Source organism: Amphiura filiformis, chromosome 1, assembly GCF_039555335.1.
Source record: "Amphiura filiformis chromosome 1, Afil_fr2py, whole genome shotgun sequence".
Lineage (NCBI taxonomy): Eukaryota > Metazoa > Echinodermata > Ophiuroidea > Amphilepidida > Amphiuridae > Amphiura > Amphiura filiformis.
In genome coordinates, this window is record NC_092628.1 from 9,883,700 (window position 1) to 9,903,242 (window position 19,543).

The 19,543-nt window shown below is 36.8% G+C and overlaps 2 protein-coding genes across 2 annotated transcripts; both read left to right on the forward strand.

Annotated features, from left to right (window-relative positions):
- The first annotated feature begins 7,896 nt into the window (after positions 1-7,896).
- Positions 7,897-17,290, forward strand: LOC140149108 (monocarboxylate transporter 13-like). Its single transcript, XM_072171318.1, has 6 exons — positions 7,897-8,521; positions 9,088-9,231; positions 10,100-10,195; positions 13,270-13,767; positions 16,069-16,290; positions 16,582-17,290. Exons 1-6 carry the CDS (start codon positions 8,311-8,313, stop codon positions 16,716-16,718), a joined length of 1,308 nt encoding a protein of 435 aa, XP_072027419.1. The 5' UTR covers positions 7,897-8,310; the 3' UTR covers positions 16,719-17,290.
- A 326-nt stretch (positions 17,291-17,616) lies between these two features.
- On the forward strand, positions 17,617-18,156 carry LOC140155347 (uncharacterized). The gene has a single exon (XM_072178160.1). It carries the CDS (start codon positions 17,617-17,619, stop codon positions 18,154-18,156), a length of 540 nt encoding a protein of 179 aa, XP_072034261.1.
- The last annotated feature ends 1,387 nt before the right edge of the window (positions 18,157-19,543 follow it).

Sequence of the window (19,543 nt, forward strand, 5' to 3'; positions counted from 1 at the left end):
TGTTCTTTCATACATATGCTTAATGATAATGTACATGATAGTAAGAAACTATGGAAAACACTTAAAAAAGTAATTCCAAGTAAAAAGGATAAGCCAAATGTGCCTAACATTATAAGCCAAAATGGTCATGGTAATACTGCTACAGGTAAAGACACTGCTGCCTCATTTAATCAATTCTTCACCTCAGTAGGTGAAGAACTTAGTAAACAATTTGATAATATTGATATCATCTGCCCATGTAATGATGGGAAAAGTAGTATATTTCGATGTAACCATAGTGAGAGTTTTAGATTCTATTCTGTATCCTATGATTTTGTATACAATCAAATATGTAATATGGATAATAATAGGTCACCAGGTTTAGATAAATTCAGTGTAAAGCTACTCAAATTGGCTGCTCCTTATGTGTCAAAATCACTTGCTCATATTTGTAACATTTCTTTAAACAGTTCAAAATTTCCTGATGAGTGGGAAAAAGCCAAAGTTACTCCTATTTTTAAATCTGGTGATAAGAATAATGTAAGCAATTACAGGCCAATTTCTGTCTTGCCAATTATTTCAAAGATTATTGAAAGAACTGTTCATAACCAATTATATGATTATCTTTGTAGTAGAAATATCCTTTCTGATTCTCAATCTGGTTTTAGATCCAATCATTCCACAACAACAACTTTATTAGATGTTCAAGATTATATTCTTAATAATATGGACAATGGTTTTGCAACAGGAGTTATATTTTTAGACTTAAAAAGGCGTTTGATACGGTAAATCATGAAATTCTAATTAATAAACTTGCTGACTATGGTATTATAGGTAATGAACTTGCTTGGTTTAAATCATACCTAAGTAATAGGGCTCAAGCTGTGCATGTGAATTCTTTTCTGTCAGATTTCAAAACTTATAATACTGGAATTCCTCAAGGCTCAATCTTAGGTCCTCTGCTATTTATAATTTTTGTTAATTGTTTGCCTGATGTTGTAACTTGTAAGACAGTAATGTATGCAGATGATACTTCTCTTATGTGTAAAGCAAAAAATGTTGATGATCTAAAAGTGCAACTAGAATCTAACCTAAAATCTGTTGCTAACTGGTTTAAAGCTAATAAGCTCACATTAAATACTGATAAAACTAAATTTATGATTTTTGGAACTAATCAAACACTTAATCATTACAATGGCATAACTCTCACATTTGATGACAAAATTATTGAAAGAGTTGATGTTTTCAAATATCTTGGTATTAAGTTTGATAGTAATATGTCTTGGTCATCACATATTGATTATTTATCTGGAAATGTTTCCAAGAGAATTGGTGTTGTGAAACGTGCAAAGTATTTCCTTCCTCATAAAACCTTAGTTATGCTCTCTAATGCACTTGTAATTCCACATTTCGACTATGCCAGCAGTGTTTGGTCTAACTGTTCTGCAACCAATCAATATCAGCTTCAAGTACTTCACAACAGATTAGCTAGAACAATTCTCTTTGCTGATATCAGAACACCAGTAGATGATATGTTAAATTCTTTAAATTGGATTAAACTTTGTGATAGATGGTCTAATCACATGATTATTCTTACCTTTAAATGTATCAAAAATATTTGTCCTGAATATTTATGTAATCAATTTGAATTTGTTCATAATGCTCATGATCACAATACAAGGAGTCATTCTTCTAACACATTGATCGTGCCTAAATACAATTCTAATAGTGGTAAACATACATTTATTGTAAGAGCTGCAAACTTATGGAATAACTTATCACCATCACATCGTGTAAACCTTGAAACTCTGTCATTGCATCAATTCAAGACATGCATCATTACTTCTGCTAAATCATAATCATTTATTTTTATATTGTATGTATTTTAGATTTATATCGTTCATGTACTTGGGATGCATTTATTTTCTTTCATACTTATTATTGATGTTTTTGTATACATTTTAAATATCATGTTATTTTGTAAATATTCTGTAATAATTTTGTAAATATCATTGTATGAGGGCCTGCTTGGAAAGCAGTGCTTGCTACTGAAGTAGTTTAAATCCCTCAATAAAGATTTCACAAATCAAAAAAAAAAATGCGCTTTATTTTGTATTATCTTACTAGTGGTAATCTCATTCTAACATTGTTGTCTTTGTATATGATTCAAAAAACCACCTAAGTCCAAAATTTAAAATGAACCCCACGAAGTCCCTGAAATGCTAATCGTCATACCTAATACAGGTTAATCCACTCATTTGCACGTAAAACTTACCATATTGACCAGGTAAATCTAACTGAAGGAATTAAAATGATACACAGGTTTTTCTCTCAAAATCACTTCCCATGGACTTAGGTGGCTTTTGTATTCATGTATTCAATTCATTGTGTTACATTTAGAGGTCGCTGGGTGTCCAATATCTATATGAATATTTCAAAGTGTAGCATTAGAGACTACCCAGCAAACGCAAAATTTTTCTTGAAAACATTTATTCAAAACGTTTTAATAACATTTAAATGTCGTGTTATGTAAAGGTCATGAAAATGTTTTTAAAACGTTATTGTAAAATATTTTGTGCAAACATTTTTTGGCAACACTTAAATAACATTCTGTTTAGAATGTTTTGTGTTTGCTGGGTAGTGTTGTTTTTCCTACCATTGGGTGTCCAATAAAAAATAATACATTGTGTTAGAGACTGATGTAATTTGTCTTGTGACAAATAAGAACAACTTTATTGGTTATATAACATCTGAAACCAATGTCGATTTTTGACCAGTACGAATACTTTGTTGTGTACCACTGGTGGTTTGTGAGTAGTGTTATTCTGTCCTATCAGTGGGTGTCCAATTAGAATACTTCACTGTGTACTATTATAGAGACTGGTATTATTTTTCCTATCACTGGGTGTCCAATAAAAATATTTCACTGTGTAATATTAGAGACTAGTGTTGTTTTTCCTATCACTGGGTGTCCAATAAGAATACTTCACTGTGTAATATTAGAGACTAGTGTTGTTTTTCCTACCGCTGGGTACACAATAAGAATACTTCACTGTGTAATATCAGAGACTAGTGTTGTTATTCCTACTACTGGGTGCCCAATAAGAATACTTCACTGTGTAATATCAGAGACTAGTGTTGTTATTCCTACTACTGGGTGCCCAATAAGAATACTTCACTGTGTAATATCAGAGACTAGTGTTGTTTTTCCTCCCGCTGGGTGTCCAATAAGAATACTTCACTGTGTAATATCAGAGACTAGTGTTGTTTTTCCTCCCGCTGGGTGCCCAATAAGAATACTTCACTGTGTAATATCAGAGACTAGTGTTGTTTTTCCTACCACTGGGTACACAATAAGAATACTTCACTGTGTAATATCAGAGACTAGTGTTGTTATTCCTACTACTGGGTGCCCAATAAGAATACTTCACTGTGTAATATCAGAGACTAGTGTTGTCTTTCCTACCACTGGGTGCCCAATAAGAATACTTCACTGTGTAATATCAGAGACTAGTGTTGTTATTCCTACTACTGGGTGCCCAATAAGAATACTTCACTGTGTAATATCAGAGACTAGTGTTGTTTTTCCTCCCGCTGGGTGTCCAATAAGAATACTTCACTGTGTAATATCAGAGACTAGTGTTGTTTTTCCTCCCGCTGGGTGTCCAATAAGAATACTTCACTGTGTAATATCAGAGACTAGTGTTGTTATTCCTACTACTGGGTGCCCAATAAGAATAATTCACTGTGTAATATTAGAAACTAGTATTGTTTTTCCTACCACTGGGTGCCCAATTAGAATACTAATAACTGTGTAATATTAGAGACTCGTGTTATTTATCCTACCACTGGGTACACAATAAGAATACTTCACTGTGTAATATTAGAGACTGGTGTTGTTTTTCCTACCACTGGGTGCCCATTTAGAATACTAATAACTGTGTAATATCAGAGACTGGTGTTGTTTTTCCTATCACTGGGTGTCCAATAAGAATACTTCACTGTGTAATATTAGAGACTAGTGTTGGTTTTTTCTACCACTGGGTGACCAATGAGAATACTTCACTGTGTAATATTAGAGACTAGTGTTGTTTTTCCTACCGCTGGGTACACAATAAGAATACTTCACTGTGTAATATCAGAGACTAGTGTTGTTATTCCTACTACTGGGTGCCCAATAAGAATACTTCACTGTGTAATATCAGAGACTAGTGTTGTTATTCCTACTACTGGGTGCCCAATAAGAATACTTCACTGTGTAATATCAGAGACTAGTGTTGTTATTCCTCCCGCTGGGTGTCCAATAAGAATACTTCACTGTGTAATATCAGAGACTAGTGTTGTTTTTCCTCCCGCTGGGTGCCCAATAAGAATACTTCACTGTGTAATATCAGAGACTAGTGTTGTTTTTCCTACCACTGGGTACACAATAAGAATACTTCACTGTGTAATATCAGAGACTAGTGTTGTTTTTCCTATCACTGGGTGTCCAATAAGAATACTTCACTGTGTAATATCAGAGACTAGTGTTGTTATTCCTACTACTGGGTGCCCAATAAGAATACTTCACTGTGTAATATCAGAGACTAGTGTTGTTATTCCTACTACTGGGTGCCCAATAAGAATACTTCACTGTGTAATATCAGAGACTAGTGTTGTTTTTCCTCCCGCTGGGTGTCCAATAAGAATACTTCACTGTGTAATATCAGAGACTAGTGTTGTTATTCCTACTACTGGGTGCCCAATAAGAATACTTCACTGTGTAATATCAGAGACTAGTGTTGTTATTCCTACTACTGGGTGCCCAATAAGAATAATTCACTGTGTAATATTAGAAACTAGTATTGTTTTTCCTACCACTGGGTGCCCAATTAGAATACTAATAACTGTGTAATATTAGAGACTCGTGTTATTTATCCTACCACTGGGTACACAATAAGAATACTTCACTGTGTAATATTAGAGACTGGTGTTGTTTTTCCTACCACTGGGTGCCCATTTAGAATACTAATAACTGTGTAATATCAGAGACTGGTGTTGTTTTTCCTATCACTGGGTGTCCAATAAGAATACTTCACTGTGTAATATTAGAGACTAGTGTTGGTTTTTTCTACCACTGGGTGTTCAATAAGAATACTTCACTGTGTAATATTACAGACTAGAGTGTTCAGTGGTGTAGCGTGGGTCAACACATTTGGGGGAGCACCAACCATGATTGGAGCAGCGGGTGTGATTGGGAGGCACAAGCGGTTTTGGCAATTTTCCTATGTGATTTTCTAAATTTTGCACTCGATTGGGGTGCACGTGCCCCCGCCTATAACGCTACCAAAAATGGTAATGTGCCATAATGGCAGATGTTATGTTCGAATTAAATTTACGGTTCAACAAGTGAATCCTGAGAATTTCAATGAAATGAAAAGCCGGTGCCATGCTTATAAGCATTAAACATTAGGCCCTACAATTAAAATATATTGTTAAAAATCGTTAAACAAATATGGATAGCGTCAAATTGTAAAAAGATTTGGAAAACAATTTTGCCTATACTTTTGTACATCGCCAGAATTTATCATTTTTGTGAGGGCGCGCTCACATTACGACGTCATAGCGACATTATATGGGGACTGCTCACACTTACTTATTTCGTATAACTGGATAGAGGAAACCCATATCTACATAGTTTCAAATATAACAGTATATGAAGTTTAATGTTAATTTAGGGGAGGAACGTCCCTCTTCCTTGTTTGTGTTATATAAAGTGGCTCAGTGTGACGAAGGTTACTAGTAATGGCCTATTCTATTTAAAATCCACACTACCCTTGTGGAAGATTTTGGAAATATCTTCCACAGTGGGAGTGTGAATTTCAAATGGAATCAACACATTAGCAGCTCAATTTGAATTTCATACACCCTCTGAGAAAGATTCAACATGAATCATCCACTGAGGGAGGGTGTGTTTCAAATGAAGCTGCTATTAATGTGTTTATTCCTTTTGAAATTCACACTCCCACTGTGGCATATATTTCCAAAATCTTCCATAGGTGGAGTGTTCAAATGGAATACCCCAATGTAGTAAACTAAAAAGTTTGGCCTTGTGCCACCTGGGCACCTTGGGAGAACAATGCCAGTGCATTGAAAGGTTAACCCAGGTTAAATAAGAATGAAATAAATAAATAAATAAATAAATAAATAAATAAAAAGTAGGGATTTTATCCAGATTCGCATGTAATCATGAAATGATGGTTTGATAACAAAAACACGCACACAATATAGCAAACATCTGGTATGTTGAGACATAAAGTTAATAGGCTTCATACGAAAAGTAAAATCGTTAACAAGTAAAATTTTACTGAAATTTATAATCATGATAATAAATTTTAATTTCACATGAAACGATTATTTAAAAAGCAACACCTGGCGTGTTGCGACACAATGTTAATACAAAAAGAAATTTCGTTAAAAAAATAGCACAATAATGTATTTCAATTTCACAAACATTCCCATGCTGCACAATATAATGGACCTTATAAAAATAGTTTAAAGCCATAAAGTACGATTTCCATTCAATTTTAATTTTTGTTATTCTTTACTCAATAATACAATTTGCAAAAGAATGAAAGTACCAGTTATGTTCACCTCTGAATATCCTAAACAAATACAAATATGTCAAAATTAAAACAAGCAGCCAATACTTGTGCTCCTTATTATTGCTTATTGCTTGAACGAGTTTTGTTTGCTAGTTGCTGTATCCATAGTCTATAGTCTCGGTCCCAGCAGGTTGGTGCTCCTTCGTCACTAAACGGACCGTCTGGCGACAATCTAGAAATAACAATAATCGCTGATTGGTTTATGAATTTTCATATAAAAATGTTTTCAAACATAAAAAAGAAACATAATAATACAAGTTACATCAGAATAAATATGATTTCAACAGTCTCTTGAACGTATCAATGGATGGCGCAGATCTGATTGCATTGGGGAGTTCATTCCCGGCTTGGGCAGCACTTATCTGAAATCGCTTTTCACCAAAGGCAGTGTTATTTGCTTTGGGAACTGCCAAGCGAGTGGTATCACCCAATGATCTGCCGCACTCATATCTAACAGAACGAGTAAAGCTACCTTCATTGAATCAATCTCAAAAGTAGTGTCCTTGGTGACTTTGATCAATGCACTCTCCGTGTTGTGCTATAGGTCTAGTTTCGGTCCCAGCCACAGAGGTCGGTATACACAAGAGTCGCATTAGTGTTCATGTTCACGTAACCGCCTCAACTCATTTGCATAATTTTGGAGGTGGGCTGATCGTATTCTGATTCGTCGAACACCTAATTTGCATAGTTTTGGAGGTTTCCATATTTGGGTTTACCTAATTAATTATTAATGACCCGGACGTTGTTTACATCATGACGTCATAGAGCTTGTTACTCGTCCGATTCGAAACACGAAAAGCATTTGCACTTTTCTTTCCATTTATGTTATATCATGAAAAACCATATAGCGGAGGTGTTAGTTTTTTATATAAGGAAAATATTCAAACCGATGACCCCATGTTGACAATGGCTAGATATGATGTATTAGTTCAGGAAAAGGTCCGGCGACGGGTCCGCCGTTTTTTTCCTTCAGATTTTGAGGTAATTTAGTAGACTTGCTTACCAGTCGTTTTCGTTATCCTAACTACAGATTGCATAATTGGAAAGTGAACTTCGACGTACGTGATGCGAAAAAGTCTTGCCGTACCTTTTTTGATTCAATTTACATGCATGTTTCAGCCGAGACGGTTACGTTTGCGGCCACGCAGCGGTATACAGATATGCTCATCTAGGTTTTACTAAAGTAAAACATCTTTGGTCCCAGCTGATTTGTGCTCACTTGGATTGGAAAGAACTGGAAAGGTACACAAACTATATGCCCATTAAAACATGCGAAAGGATAGCAACATATAAGTAACTCTGTGCAATTATATAGTCTATATAGATGGCAGCGAAATTAATTAAAGTATACCAAGAATCTTTGCATAGACACGATAACAATTATTACTTGTTTTACCGGCTGGAACCACATTGTATTCAACACATAGAGTATCTGTGCTGGAACACGCATATACGATGGGCATATAGGGCCGTTAACTTTTTTTTTATGTCGAGCATATCTAGGCATTAACAGCTAAAATCTAGCAGAAAACGCTGACGAATCTTCGGCCAGGCACAAGTGACCAGGTGAACGAAGGGGGTCGCCGTAGATAGCTGGTTAGGGCATTTTTACAGGACAGTCAAGTGTAGTCATCTGCCCCGTCATTACCAGAAGAGCCACGGGGAGAGCGGAAATTAATTTTAAAGTATGGATCCTCCGGTATCTGGCGTCAAAGCGCGTGTTTCGTGTGGATGGAAATGGGCTGTGTTATTCAGTTGTTTCCTGACGAAGTCTCTGAACACAGGGTTACGTAAATCTTTTGGTGTGCTTTTGTTACCATTACAAGACCATTTCAATCAAGATGTATGGCTTCTTGGTATGATGGTTTCAATTTCTGTATCAGTCGGTGATTTTACAGGTAAGAACGCTGGTCTCTGACTCTAATGTCTAGTCTCTGTCTCAGTTTTGTTTGCCTGACTTCCTGTTTCTTCCCAATATTGCCAAAGGTGTCAAACATGGAAACTGAAAATGCATTTGATCACATTGATCAGAATTATGATCCATTGTATACATATATGAGATTGAAAAAGTTTAAGTGACCGCTTATAGGTTCGAATTTCAAGCAGCCTAATCATGAAGCTCCTGTGGCCGAGTGGTTAAGGCACAGGTCTCGTAAACCTGAGGTCCTGGGTTCGATTTCCAGACGTGATCACTTTTTTTGCTTGTCTCCTTTATTATTTGCGACGGCGAACCTGGTAAAAAATGTTTATTGAAACTGTTCTTGCTAATTAATATTAAGGGAACGATCACTATTTACACCAGGGGTAATGTGGGAATTCGGGGGGGGGCATGATTTTTAACATTGAGCGGGTAACAAAGCATTTGCCAGACAGGGGCACGAAAGGTTTTGTTTAGGCCATCACTGTTACAATATGTTGCCCTTTATGCTGCTATTATTATTTGATTTTCTTGCCTGTTTTTCAGGTCCTATTGTTGGCGGCCTTTCCAAGCGACTTGGATGTCGTGTAGTTGTAATGACTGGTGGAATATTCCTCTGTTTTGGATTGGTATTTGCTTCTTTGGCGACCAATATAATTCAGCTTGCTGTTTTTCTTTGTGTTGTTGTCGGTATAACTTAAAATTAGAAAAAATCATTACGTTGACAATACCCGAAAATCGAAGCAAAAGGACCTGTGAAAAATCGAAAATCAAAGGTTATTATATATTCGACATCCTAATCATTGAACTGTTAATAGTACAATAGCACCAAGCTCTTGCTATTGACTGGTTGAACCTTAAAATAGGTGAAAGATTAGGATGACGAATATGACCCGTGATTTTGTGTTTTTCTCGGATCTTTCTGCTTTAATATTTTAAGGCACTATCCACGTAATGGCTTAGCTCAAATAAGGCTTTCCCAGCTGGTGGCACTGTAAAGTGACACATGAGATCAAGAAATTGAGCGTAGCACTTCAGACCTTTGTCTGCAATTATGGTACCACATGAACCAACTTAATTGAGGATCCATGGCTTATATCGTCATGTTAAACCGACAATTAAGTTGCTATAAAATTTGTATTATCATAATATCACCTGTTATGAAAATCAAATGCAGAAATCGCAATAAGAGCCTTTACTTTTATTGTTCTTTCATATCGTCCTGCACCTGGAATTGGGCTTGGTTAGGGATGAAATCAAAACTCGGCCGCCATTCGACTGGCGGTTATCGGTAGTGGAAACGCGGTCCGTTATTATTTAGAACAATATAAACCGGCTCCAACCGGACGAAACCGCCCAGTTTTGATTTCATCCCTTGTGTTGGATTGGGTTTTAATAATTAAATCATTCGCACCGTTGTTCAAATATCAAACACAATTATGGCCATTTTTTACATTTTAGACTGTGATAATATAAAAATCAGCACGTGAAAATAAACGACAACAAAACAGGGAAAGAACATAAAAAGCAGTGCGTTTTAAAAAAAATCTTTTTGCAGGTCTTGGATTCGGCTTCGTAAACGATGTCCCATTTGCTGTTCTGGGACGGTACTTTGAAGCTAACTTCAGTCTAGCCAATGGCTTTGCAATGACAGGTACAAAGCCAAGAACACAATATTCCCAATAAGCCTTTTTGAAATCTTGTGGGCACAAGGAGAGGGCGTACTTTGATTTGGGTAATCTTTTGTCAGCAGAGAAGCATACAAAAGATTACTCAAACCAAAGTACGCCCTCTCTTTTTGTGCCCGCCATACTTCAAAAAAAGGCTAATACACAATACGAGATTATTAGTATACGTATTATACATACCGTAAACGTTCGCCTAATGGCGCTTTTGGATTCTTAGAAATGTGAGAGCGCCATCCTTGTAAAATCTCAACAGCATTAAGGATACGTGTATGTTAAATTGAGCAACCTGGACATAATACCTCAGAAAAAAATATCGTGACATGACCCAATACTTTAGGTCACTAGGTTAATTGCTATGGCAGCAAATGTTTTGGGGTTTCTTCTGGTATTCTTTCTCAAAATGCCATTGGACTTAATTTGTAAATCGATTCATACGTTATACCTAACTCATTTTGGTAAATCTTTTTATAACATTGTAATTTCTTCATATTTTTTAATATTCTTCAGTTCAAAATTACACCCTTCTATTGTCTGACCCGTTAGCTCAGTCGGTAGAGGGTGCGCCTTGAATGGTGAATGGTACTTGTTCGAATCTTGATTTCTGCCCCCACTTTTATGTGAAGAAGGGTCAAGAAATGTTTTTGGATTTTGTCCCCATTTTACGAACGAATATTGTGATTTTTTTTAGTTTAATTTAAATTTTCTTATTTTTTTTTAGATAAATAGGCACTGCGAACAAACAGCAACAAAAACCGCTGACAAACTTGACTCCACCTGCTACCTATCAATGCGTGATATATTCCACTACATTTAACACTTAAATGACTTTCGAAAAATAGAACGGCCTCAATGTTTCAAATTGTGTAACTTCATTACTTTATTCATTTATGCATTATAAATGATCAGCTATTATTTCTTTTCTTAAAAGGATCGAAACCAAGTAGATCAGACCATTGATCATATAACTATCAGACCACGAAGTAGTTACGTAACTCCGTGATGGTATCGGAACCAAGCACTGTTTGTATGGCGATCATTACGATCACGCTATTTTGGTATGCCTGTTTTGTGTACTGATTGTTTCGATCGTGGTTCATTACTTAAGCGCGTAATTCCGTTGACATAGTAACATTACGTAACTTTGATACCGGGCTTCGATACTGAATAGTTATTGAGTGCACATAATATGGAAAGCCATTGGGGTATTGTGTGCCTTCCAAAGCGCCTTATAACATGTTCTCATTGTGTTGTGGAATCCTAGCCAGTATTCAATGATAGCTATAGAGGCCTTGCGTTTATCGATTGGCTCCAAACAAAGGATTTGAACCGGTTTCTTCCCCGTAATCATGGCACAGTGCAGTCCATTCAATCAAATGTTGTCATCAACCTATTTGATCGTAGTGCATTTTGTTATGTGTGTGAGACGAACTGTCGCGGTAGATGCAATCATGCTTTTGTTGAATGCATTTGAGTAGTCCGCCATATTTACGGGATGATACTTCATATGCACAGCCTCTATTCAGTTGGTCGTTGTATGATTTTGTTCGTTCACTCATTCAAATTTTATTTATATCATTTGAAGACTGAGCCTATTATGATACATCCTCCGCGGAACAGTTTCAAACAAATATAGCTAGGGATTATTGGGGCAGAGGTTATCTTCTGAATCCTCTTAGAGGGCTATCATTTTTTTCGGAAGGGGGGGGTCCCAAATTTACAAAAAGTCTGCGTCAATAAAATTGCGCACCTCCTATTTCGGCAACAAAACTGTTATGATCCCAAACCCCAAAATTGTATTGAAATCAGTCTTTTTGAATAAAATAACACACTTTCTGTGGTCATCGTGTGACTCCCTACATTTTGGTTATTAAACATTTTATGACCTCCTCCTATTATTCTTTCCAAGACTTTATGACCCCCGTATATTTGGGACCCCCCCCCCCTTTGAATAAAATGATATACCTCTTATGACCACTGATGCATATAGGCAAGGACACTCGCGCGAATTGAAAGACTTGTCGCACGCGACAGTTCGAGCGTGTTTATAGTGAGCCAGATTATGCGGTATTTAGCTGGACTGCCACGCAGTCTATATTTGTTTATGTTTTACTAACCATTGCAAATCTAGACTACGCGGTAGTTTAGCTAAATAACGGAAAGATTGTCTCACTATAAACACGCTCTGTGTCTCACACACATAACAAATGCCTATACAATCAAATAGGTTCATTACAACATTTGATTGAATGGACATGGATTGAGTTACTCTAAAATGAAACGATAAAAACAAAGAATCATGAAAAAAGACACATACCAGATAAAATAATAAAATTATATAAACAATGTTAAAGATAAAATCAAGAAAATAGAGAATAGAACTTCCTCAAATCAGAAAAAAAACATTGACAGACATCATAATCTGTCAGAAATTACTGCATGAGATTCGAACCATCAATCTTCTGCACAAGTTCTCTTTATCCTCGCACTATAGTCTAATGCTCTGCTCACTGGGCCACAACGTATCAGGTGAATGATTACCGCATTATCATGAACAAGTTTGTTCGATCTTGTTCATAATTGTATGTGTCGATAGGTTTCACCCTTTAACTACACGTACCCTTAATGAGCAGTGATAATAGTCGGCATTTACAGGGATGGCGCTCTCTCGTTTCCATGAACTCTATAGCGCCATTAGGCGAACGTTTACGGTATGTCATTTGGCTTGATGATAGAACCATTTTTGCTACATTCCCAGGATGTAAATATATATAATGTGATCAAGGAAAATCAGTCGGAAGTTGGAAATATTGATTTTGAGATATAGCCAAACAAAGCAAGTATTTCCTTTTGTTTTCATTTGTTTTGGAAACTCTTTTACTGCTCATATCTTTTGAAATGGTTGTCCAAATTCCATGAAATTTTCTGCAAAATGTAGCTTTGCAAATGCTATTTACAATTCTATAAGAAACTGAAAATTGAATTTGTCTGACCTACGAATGATCACACCACATATATTTTGTATTTTCATTCATCGCTTCAGGTACTTCGTTCGGCTTGATGCTACTAGGACCATTAACTGCATTCCTAATTGATGTGTATGGGTGGCGCGGGACACTATTATTTCTTGGCGCTATTGCTTTTCACATAACTAGTTTGGGAGCTATATTAATAGATCCTAATAAATTGTCGATCAGGAGAGATAAGAAAAACGTCACAGACTATGAACCAATTGAAGTCAAAAAGCAGGAAGCAACTTTGGAAAAGTATTGCAATTTCATCATTCAAAGTTTTGATATTACGCTTTTTAAAGAACCGAAGTTTATAAGTATCATTGTTGTTACGACAATAATACGGTTTATTCAGATGGCATGGTTGATTTATCTTGTGCCAAATGTTATCAGTAAAGGTGTGTCAAATTTGAGCGCGTCTTTCATCTCTACCACAGCTGGTGTTGGTGCTGGTATAGGACAACTTCTGCCAGGAATTATAACCAGTGTGGCGGATAAATATCCATCGAGCAGGACAATCTGGACAATAGGTATGATAAAGGATGGGGAATATACTTTTAGAGAATAATTTTCATTGGACACTAAAGCCTTAACGTACGATCTTTTTTCAGAATATACCTTTATTTTTTCAAAACCGATTTGTTTTTTGGCATATTGGTAATACTTACACATGTTCCAACTTACATCTATGAGCAAACTGTCAAATTCGCCCTATTTGTAGTAAAACGGGATAATTTCCGTTGGTCCGACATAATCATAATTTTTCAGATTATAATAATATGTCGGAACGATCACAAATCTTTTAAGATTTGTCCGACATATTATTAAAATCTCCTACGAAGCCAGTTTGGTTACGCTCCCGCTACACATGTGGAGGGAGCATAACCAAACTGGCTGCGTGGGAGACTAACTCTGAGGCCGCACTCGCCGTCGTAATCCAAAAAGTGCGAGATATTTCGAGTGATAGAAGTGAAGTTTATGATGTTGTTTCTTTGCCAATTTCCAATGTTTTTTTCGCTTCCAAATGTATTGGGAACTTTCATAATGATTGCATATTATCATTTTGGAAGAAAAAAAGAAAAATCTAAAAATTTTAAAAAGATCGTACATTAAGGTTTTAATTAGTATCTTCTTGGCGGTGATGACATAATGATGCCATATATCATCGCGATGGTATTGCCGAAATCAAGGTAAGTGACAACCTGTGGAACAATACGCCTGCTTTTGCTGTTTTCCAGGTGGAATTCAAGCTTCTCCTCCTTTCCCTCTATTGCTGTTTTCAGGTCGAAAAGTCAAACGCGAGTGTTCCCCTGCAGAATACCAGCCATTATTTCATAGCTGTCTGTTTCTCCGCCGGTGAAATCACTTTTTCTTTTCTTTTTGCATGCTTTTGCCAATAGCTTTAACGAGCTACTCGGGAACCCAGTATTCAGTATTTTGCCTCTGTAGATGGTGTAAGCCTTTCTGAAGCCAATGAAAGTAGTTACTGCTGTATAAGTTCGTTGGCTTTGATCCCTTCGAGAAGCAAGTCTCTGGCAGACTGTGGTCCTACAAACTCGGAATCCATTTTGGTTGTTTCTCAGATGTTCATCATGTTTGGGTCTGATCCTGTTGAGGGTCATTCTGTTGAGGTTTTTTGCACTATCGAACTAAGACTGATCACCCTGTAGTTTCCAACTTGGCTGAGATCTCCTGGCTTATGTTTAGGATAGACCACTGTTCTCAGTGCCATCGAGATCCATTACGCACGGGCCTTTGATCAACGATGACGTGCAGGACTTCATAAGTTTGAGTGTATATGGGGTATAATGAACATTGAAGGAGACGGTGGCGTCTTTGGGTCCCAGATTAACCTTTTTCTGAACAATAGCACTCTTAATCACTGTTCAGCAAAGTCCACTGTACACTTGCATTTATATTCCTTTGTTTATAAAATCTTCGCACAGAAATGGTGCTGTTTTCTCCAAATACTTTGTACTTCTTGCACAGATTACGATCTCCAAAAATGATGCTTCTTTCACCAATCACTCTCTTTCTCTAAGAAACAGGCTTCTTTTCTGCACTGTTCCACTGCATTGACAGATGTGTTGTTTTATAAATCAGACTCCAGCAAGTCTCTCAAAATCTCCTTCGTTGCTGTATAAAATACAAATTGGTTCAAATGTGCCTCTTTTTGAAGCACAACAACGACCAACAAACATAATAGAAAGTCTACAATCTTCATATTCTGCCAAGAGCAAACTAAATTGCTTCACTTTTTATACACAGAATCTATTAATAGACCAATCTGTCACATTCACTTCCTGTGGGATTCCAAAAATAATGTCATATTCGCTTTACAGTCGTGGGAATTTCTCCAATTGTGCAACACAAGGAACATTCTGAACTAGTGGGGATTTTCCAAGATTATTAATAACTCTGATTGAGTTTGTTTACTGTAACCAAAGGGGTTTCCCCCAAAACATGTCATAACACACAAACTCTTGATTTCCCCTTTCTATTATTTCTCAAATAAAAATAATCAAATTAAATTACTCAGAGCACATCACAATACTGCTCTTTTCGAAGACACTAATCGTATAGATGTGAGTGAAACGTACATTGACTCAGCATAATGTGTTATTTCGATAGAATACGATCCAGGTCTTTATACATATCCCTCATGTTGCTAAATTGTTTATTATGGTATGTCTTGTGTCACAATAGTCAGCGAATTCCTGCACAAGTGTGCTGATGCTTGTGTGTTTCTGCCTTTGCATAGCGCACTGTAAATCACTGCGATTTTTTTTGTTAATATGAACACTTTCTTCACTCACTTTTCCTGTCTATAGGTATGGCCATAATATCGGTGAGTTTGGCCCTGGATGGTTTGGTGGATTCCTATGCTGGGATGTTGATCTTAGGAGCTTGTCAGGGAATAGGACTTGGAATAACGTACGCTACCAATAACGTGGTATTATTTGATGAGTTTGGTAAGGATCGGCTGGTGAACTCTATGGGATATGTACGCGGGTTTAGTGGATTTGGTCGTGTTCTTGGTGGCATTTTACCAGGTGGGTGACGTATTTGTATATGATAGATGATCACTTCCCCCGGTTGGGAGAATCCCGACCACAGAGGGTGTAGAATTGTCACTCAGTAGAGGATCATATACATGATGTAGATAGTGGGCCTATCATACCTATATATGACATTGGGTTCTCTTCTACGAATTCAGATTGAAAGCAAAGAAAATAGACCTTAATGGCTTGTAAAAATGAAAAAAGATCATACCTTAATTACAATGTATATTAGAATCAAGATAAGGATTTTGATATGATAAATGTTATTTGTTTATCTTGTAGGTTGGATCTATCAGATGACAAGCAGTTACCATTGGTCCTATGTGATACTTGGTATCATACAAGCCTTAGCTATTGTTATTCTACACATCGGCAGAATATTCTTACACTGTTCATGCTGTACGTGTAAAGAATCTTAGGGTTCCATTCTATAGTAAATGCCAGTAAATGCCAACTAGATTGATATGGCATGGGACCGAAATAATCCCGCCACTAAATATCATAGTCCGGTATAATGATGCATCTACTAGCTTACATCATGAATATCATAAACATAGTTGCAATTATTCCAAATAATTCTTGATTTGTTTTTACAGAGTCTTGAATCGTCGAGGTTTTTGATTAGTCCCAAATCATAATTTATTACATACGAGTGTATAGAAAACCCTGATAAAAATAATTGGACGTTGTTTGCTGAGCATAAATTTGATTTGATGTTATTTCACTATACTTTTATGGTGAGAATTTTAACCTGTCAATACGTAATTTTTGAAGCCAATTGGATTCATAAATATGTGATATTGAAGAAAATATTGTATACGCTTACCATTCAGCAACACTTCCCGGTACCACTGAGCCCCGGGGGCCACTCACATATCACAGTGTACGCATGCGTGACCAAATCAAACACCCCATAAACAAGTTTTACCCTACCAGTAAATTTAGCACCTTGGTAATTTAATATAGAATTTACCCCCTAATGAGATTTTGGCTAGTAAAAATGCAACAAATGTACCCTTTTTTTGGACTCGTAATTTACCAAAAATTTGAAAAGGTACTCCAAAAAAGTTCAGAAAACTACCCTTATTCTTGAAAATCAGTGTTATATCTCAGTACTCAACAAATTTTCGACAGGAAGTGATCACAGATTGGTTAGATGTATAGCAACCTTCAATGTCCGTAAAGAAAGGAGGAAACTCATTCCCAAGAAAAAGGTAATTGATTTAAACAAAATAATTACAGGAGGAGAAATACATCTTCGAAGTGGAATTGAAAAACAGATTTGAAGGATTGGAAGTAGAAGAAAGTGTTGAAAACATGTACGAAGACATTAGTGATGCAGTAGCTACAAAGGCACATGAGGTGGCTGGTTCCAAAAGAAAAGGGAATACAGACAAGCTTAGTCAAGAAACCAAAGATCTACTAAACAGAAGAAGGGACATGGCAGCACAAGAAAACCACAATACACCAGAATATAGAGAACTATGCAAATCAGCAAGAAAGAAGATGAAAACTGACATTCGCAATTTCAATACAGAGCACGTCAGAAGAGAAATAGAAAATAACAGGAGTGTAAAAAAGGCCAAACGAAGCTTAGTCATAGGGAAAAATCAAATCATTCAAATGAAGGAAGAAGATGGTACCATCATCAATGACAGAGATAGAATAATCAAAAGAGCAGAAGAATTTTACCAAGACTTATATGACAGCAAAACCCCAGTACCTGATGTAAATCTGGTCCCAGAACATGAAGAGGAAGATATCATTGATGTGGGAGCAGATGAGGTGGAAGCAGCTTTGAAGTCAATGAATAATGGAAATCTCCAGGGCCAGATGATATCGTGGCAGAAATGCTAAAGTGTGGAGGAGACACAGTCATCCAAGCATTGGCAAAACTCTTTACGAAATGTTTAAGAACCAACACCATACCATCAAGTTGGAAGAGCGCTAATGTTATTATCCTGCACAAAAAAGGCGATACAAAAGATCTTAAAAACTACCGGCCAATTAGCCTTCTCTCGCACACATATAAACTCTTTACCAAAGTGATCACAAACAGATTGACCACTCAACTGGACGAAAATCAACCTGCAGAACAAGCTGGATTCAGGAGCAATTTCTCCACAATTGACCACTTACAGGCAGTGAATCAACTTGTTGAAAAATCTAGGGAATACCAGCTGCCCTTATGCCTTGCTGAAAAAGCTTTTGATTCGGTGGAAACAAATGCAGTCATCCAAGCACTCAAAAACCAATCTCCATCATCACGGTCGCGTTCATTATCTGTCGATGAGATATCTGTGTCAATGTCAACAGAGGGGGTTTGTAGCCTTGTAACTTGAGGATGGCGTTGATTCTGCTTTGAACTAATCGCATTCATCTGTTCCTTGAGAGCCTTATTTTCAGCCTTAAGTTCTTGCTGTTGTTCGTACATTGAACGCTGCCAATCTGAGAGTATATTGCGTAGTTCTCTTACAAGGGATGGTACATCTTTACAAAGTTCACAACACCAATTACATGACTTTGACGGTCTTCTGGTTAATTTAACCCAGCTTAAGTGATAGTCTTTCTGACAGATAAAACAACTGCAAGTAAGATCACCGGGTTTCGTGGTGCAGACATCACCACACTTGGAGTTTGGAGGAGTTTGTTCTTTTCTTCCACCTACAGAAGGGGCAGCCGTCGTTGAGGACGTGGACTCTTTTGCTTCCTTTTCTGTTTGAGTGTTTTTGGGGGCACATTTTATCGCCGCCTGTTTATCGGGAGTTTGAGCAACTGTCCATTGACCTGATGCGGTTTTGGTGGATGAGGAATTATTTTCCTTTGGTTTGGAAACCATGGTAACTGTACTTTTAGGGGTTATGATCTTAGCAGTTTGTTTCTTCTTAGGATCTTTCAGTGATGTAACATATTTGGCGAGTTGAGTATTATCTTTTACTTTGTTTGTTAATCGGGCTTTAGGATTGCGGTGAGTAGGATTTTCCTGTCTAAAGTCTTCACAATCTTGACACAACCAATAATCACTTTGTCGACTTTCAACGTCTTTCTTCGTTTGCTTGCAATCATCACATGAACTGTAACGCGATGCCATTCCAGTGTAGTAGTAAATGGATATAAAAGTGTTTATCACACTTTTTTTATAAAGTTTCGGGGATCTGCTAGTTGATGAGCAGATCCAAAAAATAAACAAAGTGCGAAAATCGATAAAATCGAAGTCAAATCAGCAAAATGAAAGATCGACTAC

Bases quoted from the DNA above. Each gene is read 5' to 3' on its own strand.
- LOC140149108 (XM_072171318.1), top strand. From the start codon at position 8,311: ATGGATCCTCCGGTATCTGGCGTCAAAGCGCGTGTTTCGTGTGGATGG. The intron at 10,196-13,269 runs GTACAAAGCCAA...TCATCGCTTCAG, and splicing joins CAATGGCTTTGCAATGACAG to GTACTTCGTTCGGCTTGATG. The intron at 13,768-16,068 runs GTATGATAAAGG...TCCTGTCTATAG, and splicing joins CAGGACAATCTGGACAATAG to GTATGGCCATAATATCGGTG.
- LOC140155347 (XM_072178160.1), top strand. From the start codon at position 17,617: ATGTACGAAGACATTAGTGATGCAGTAGCTACAAAGGCACATGAGGTG.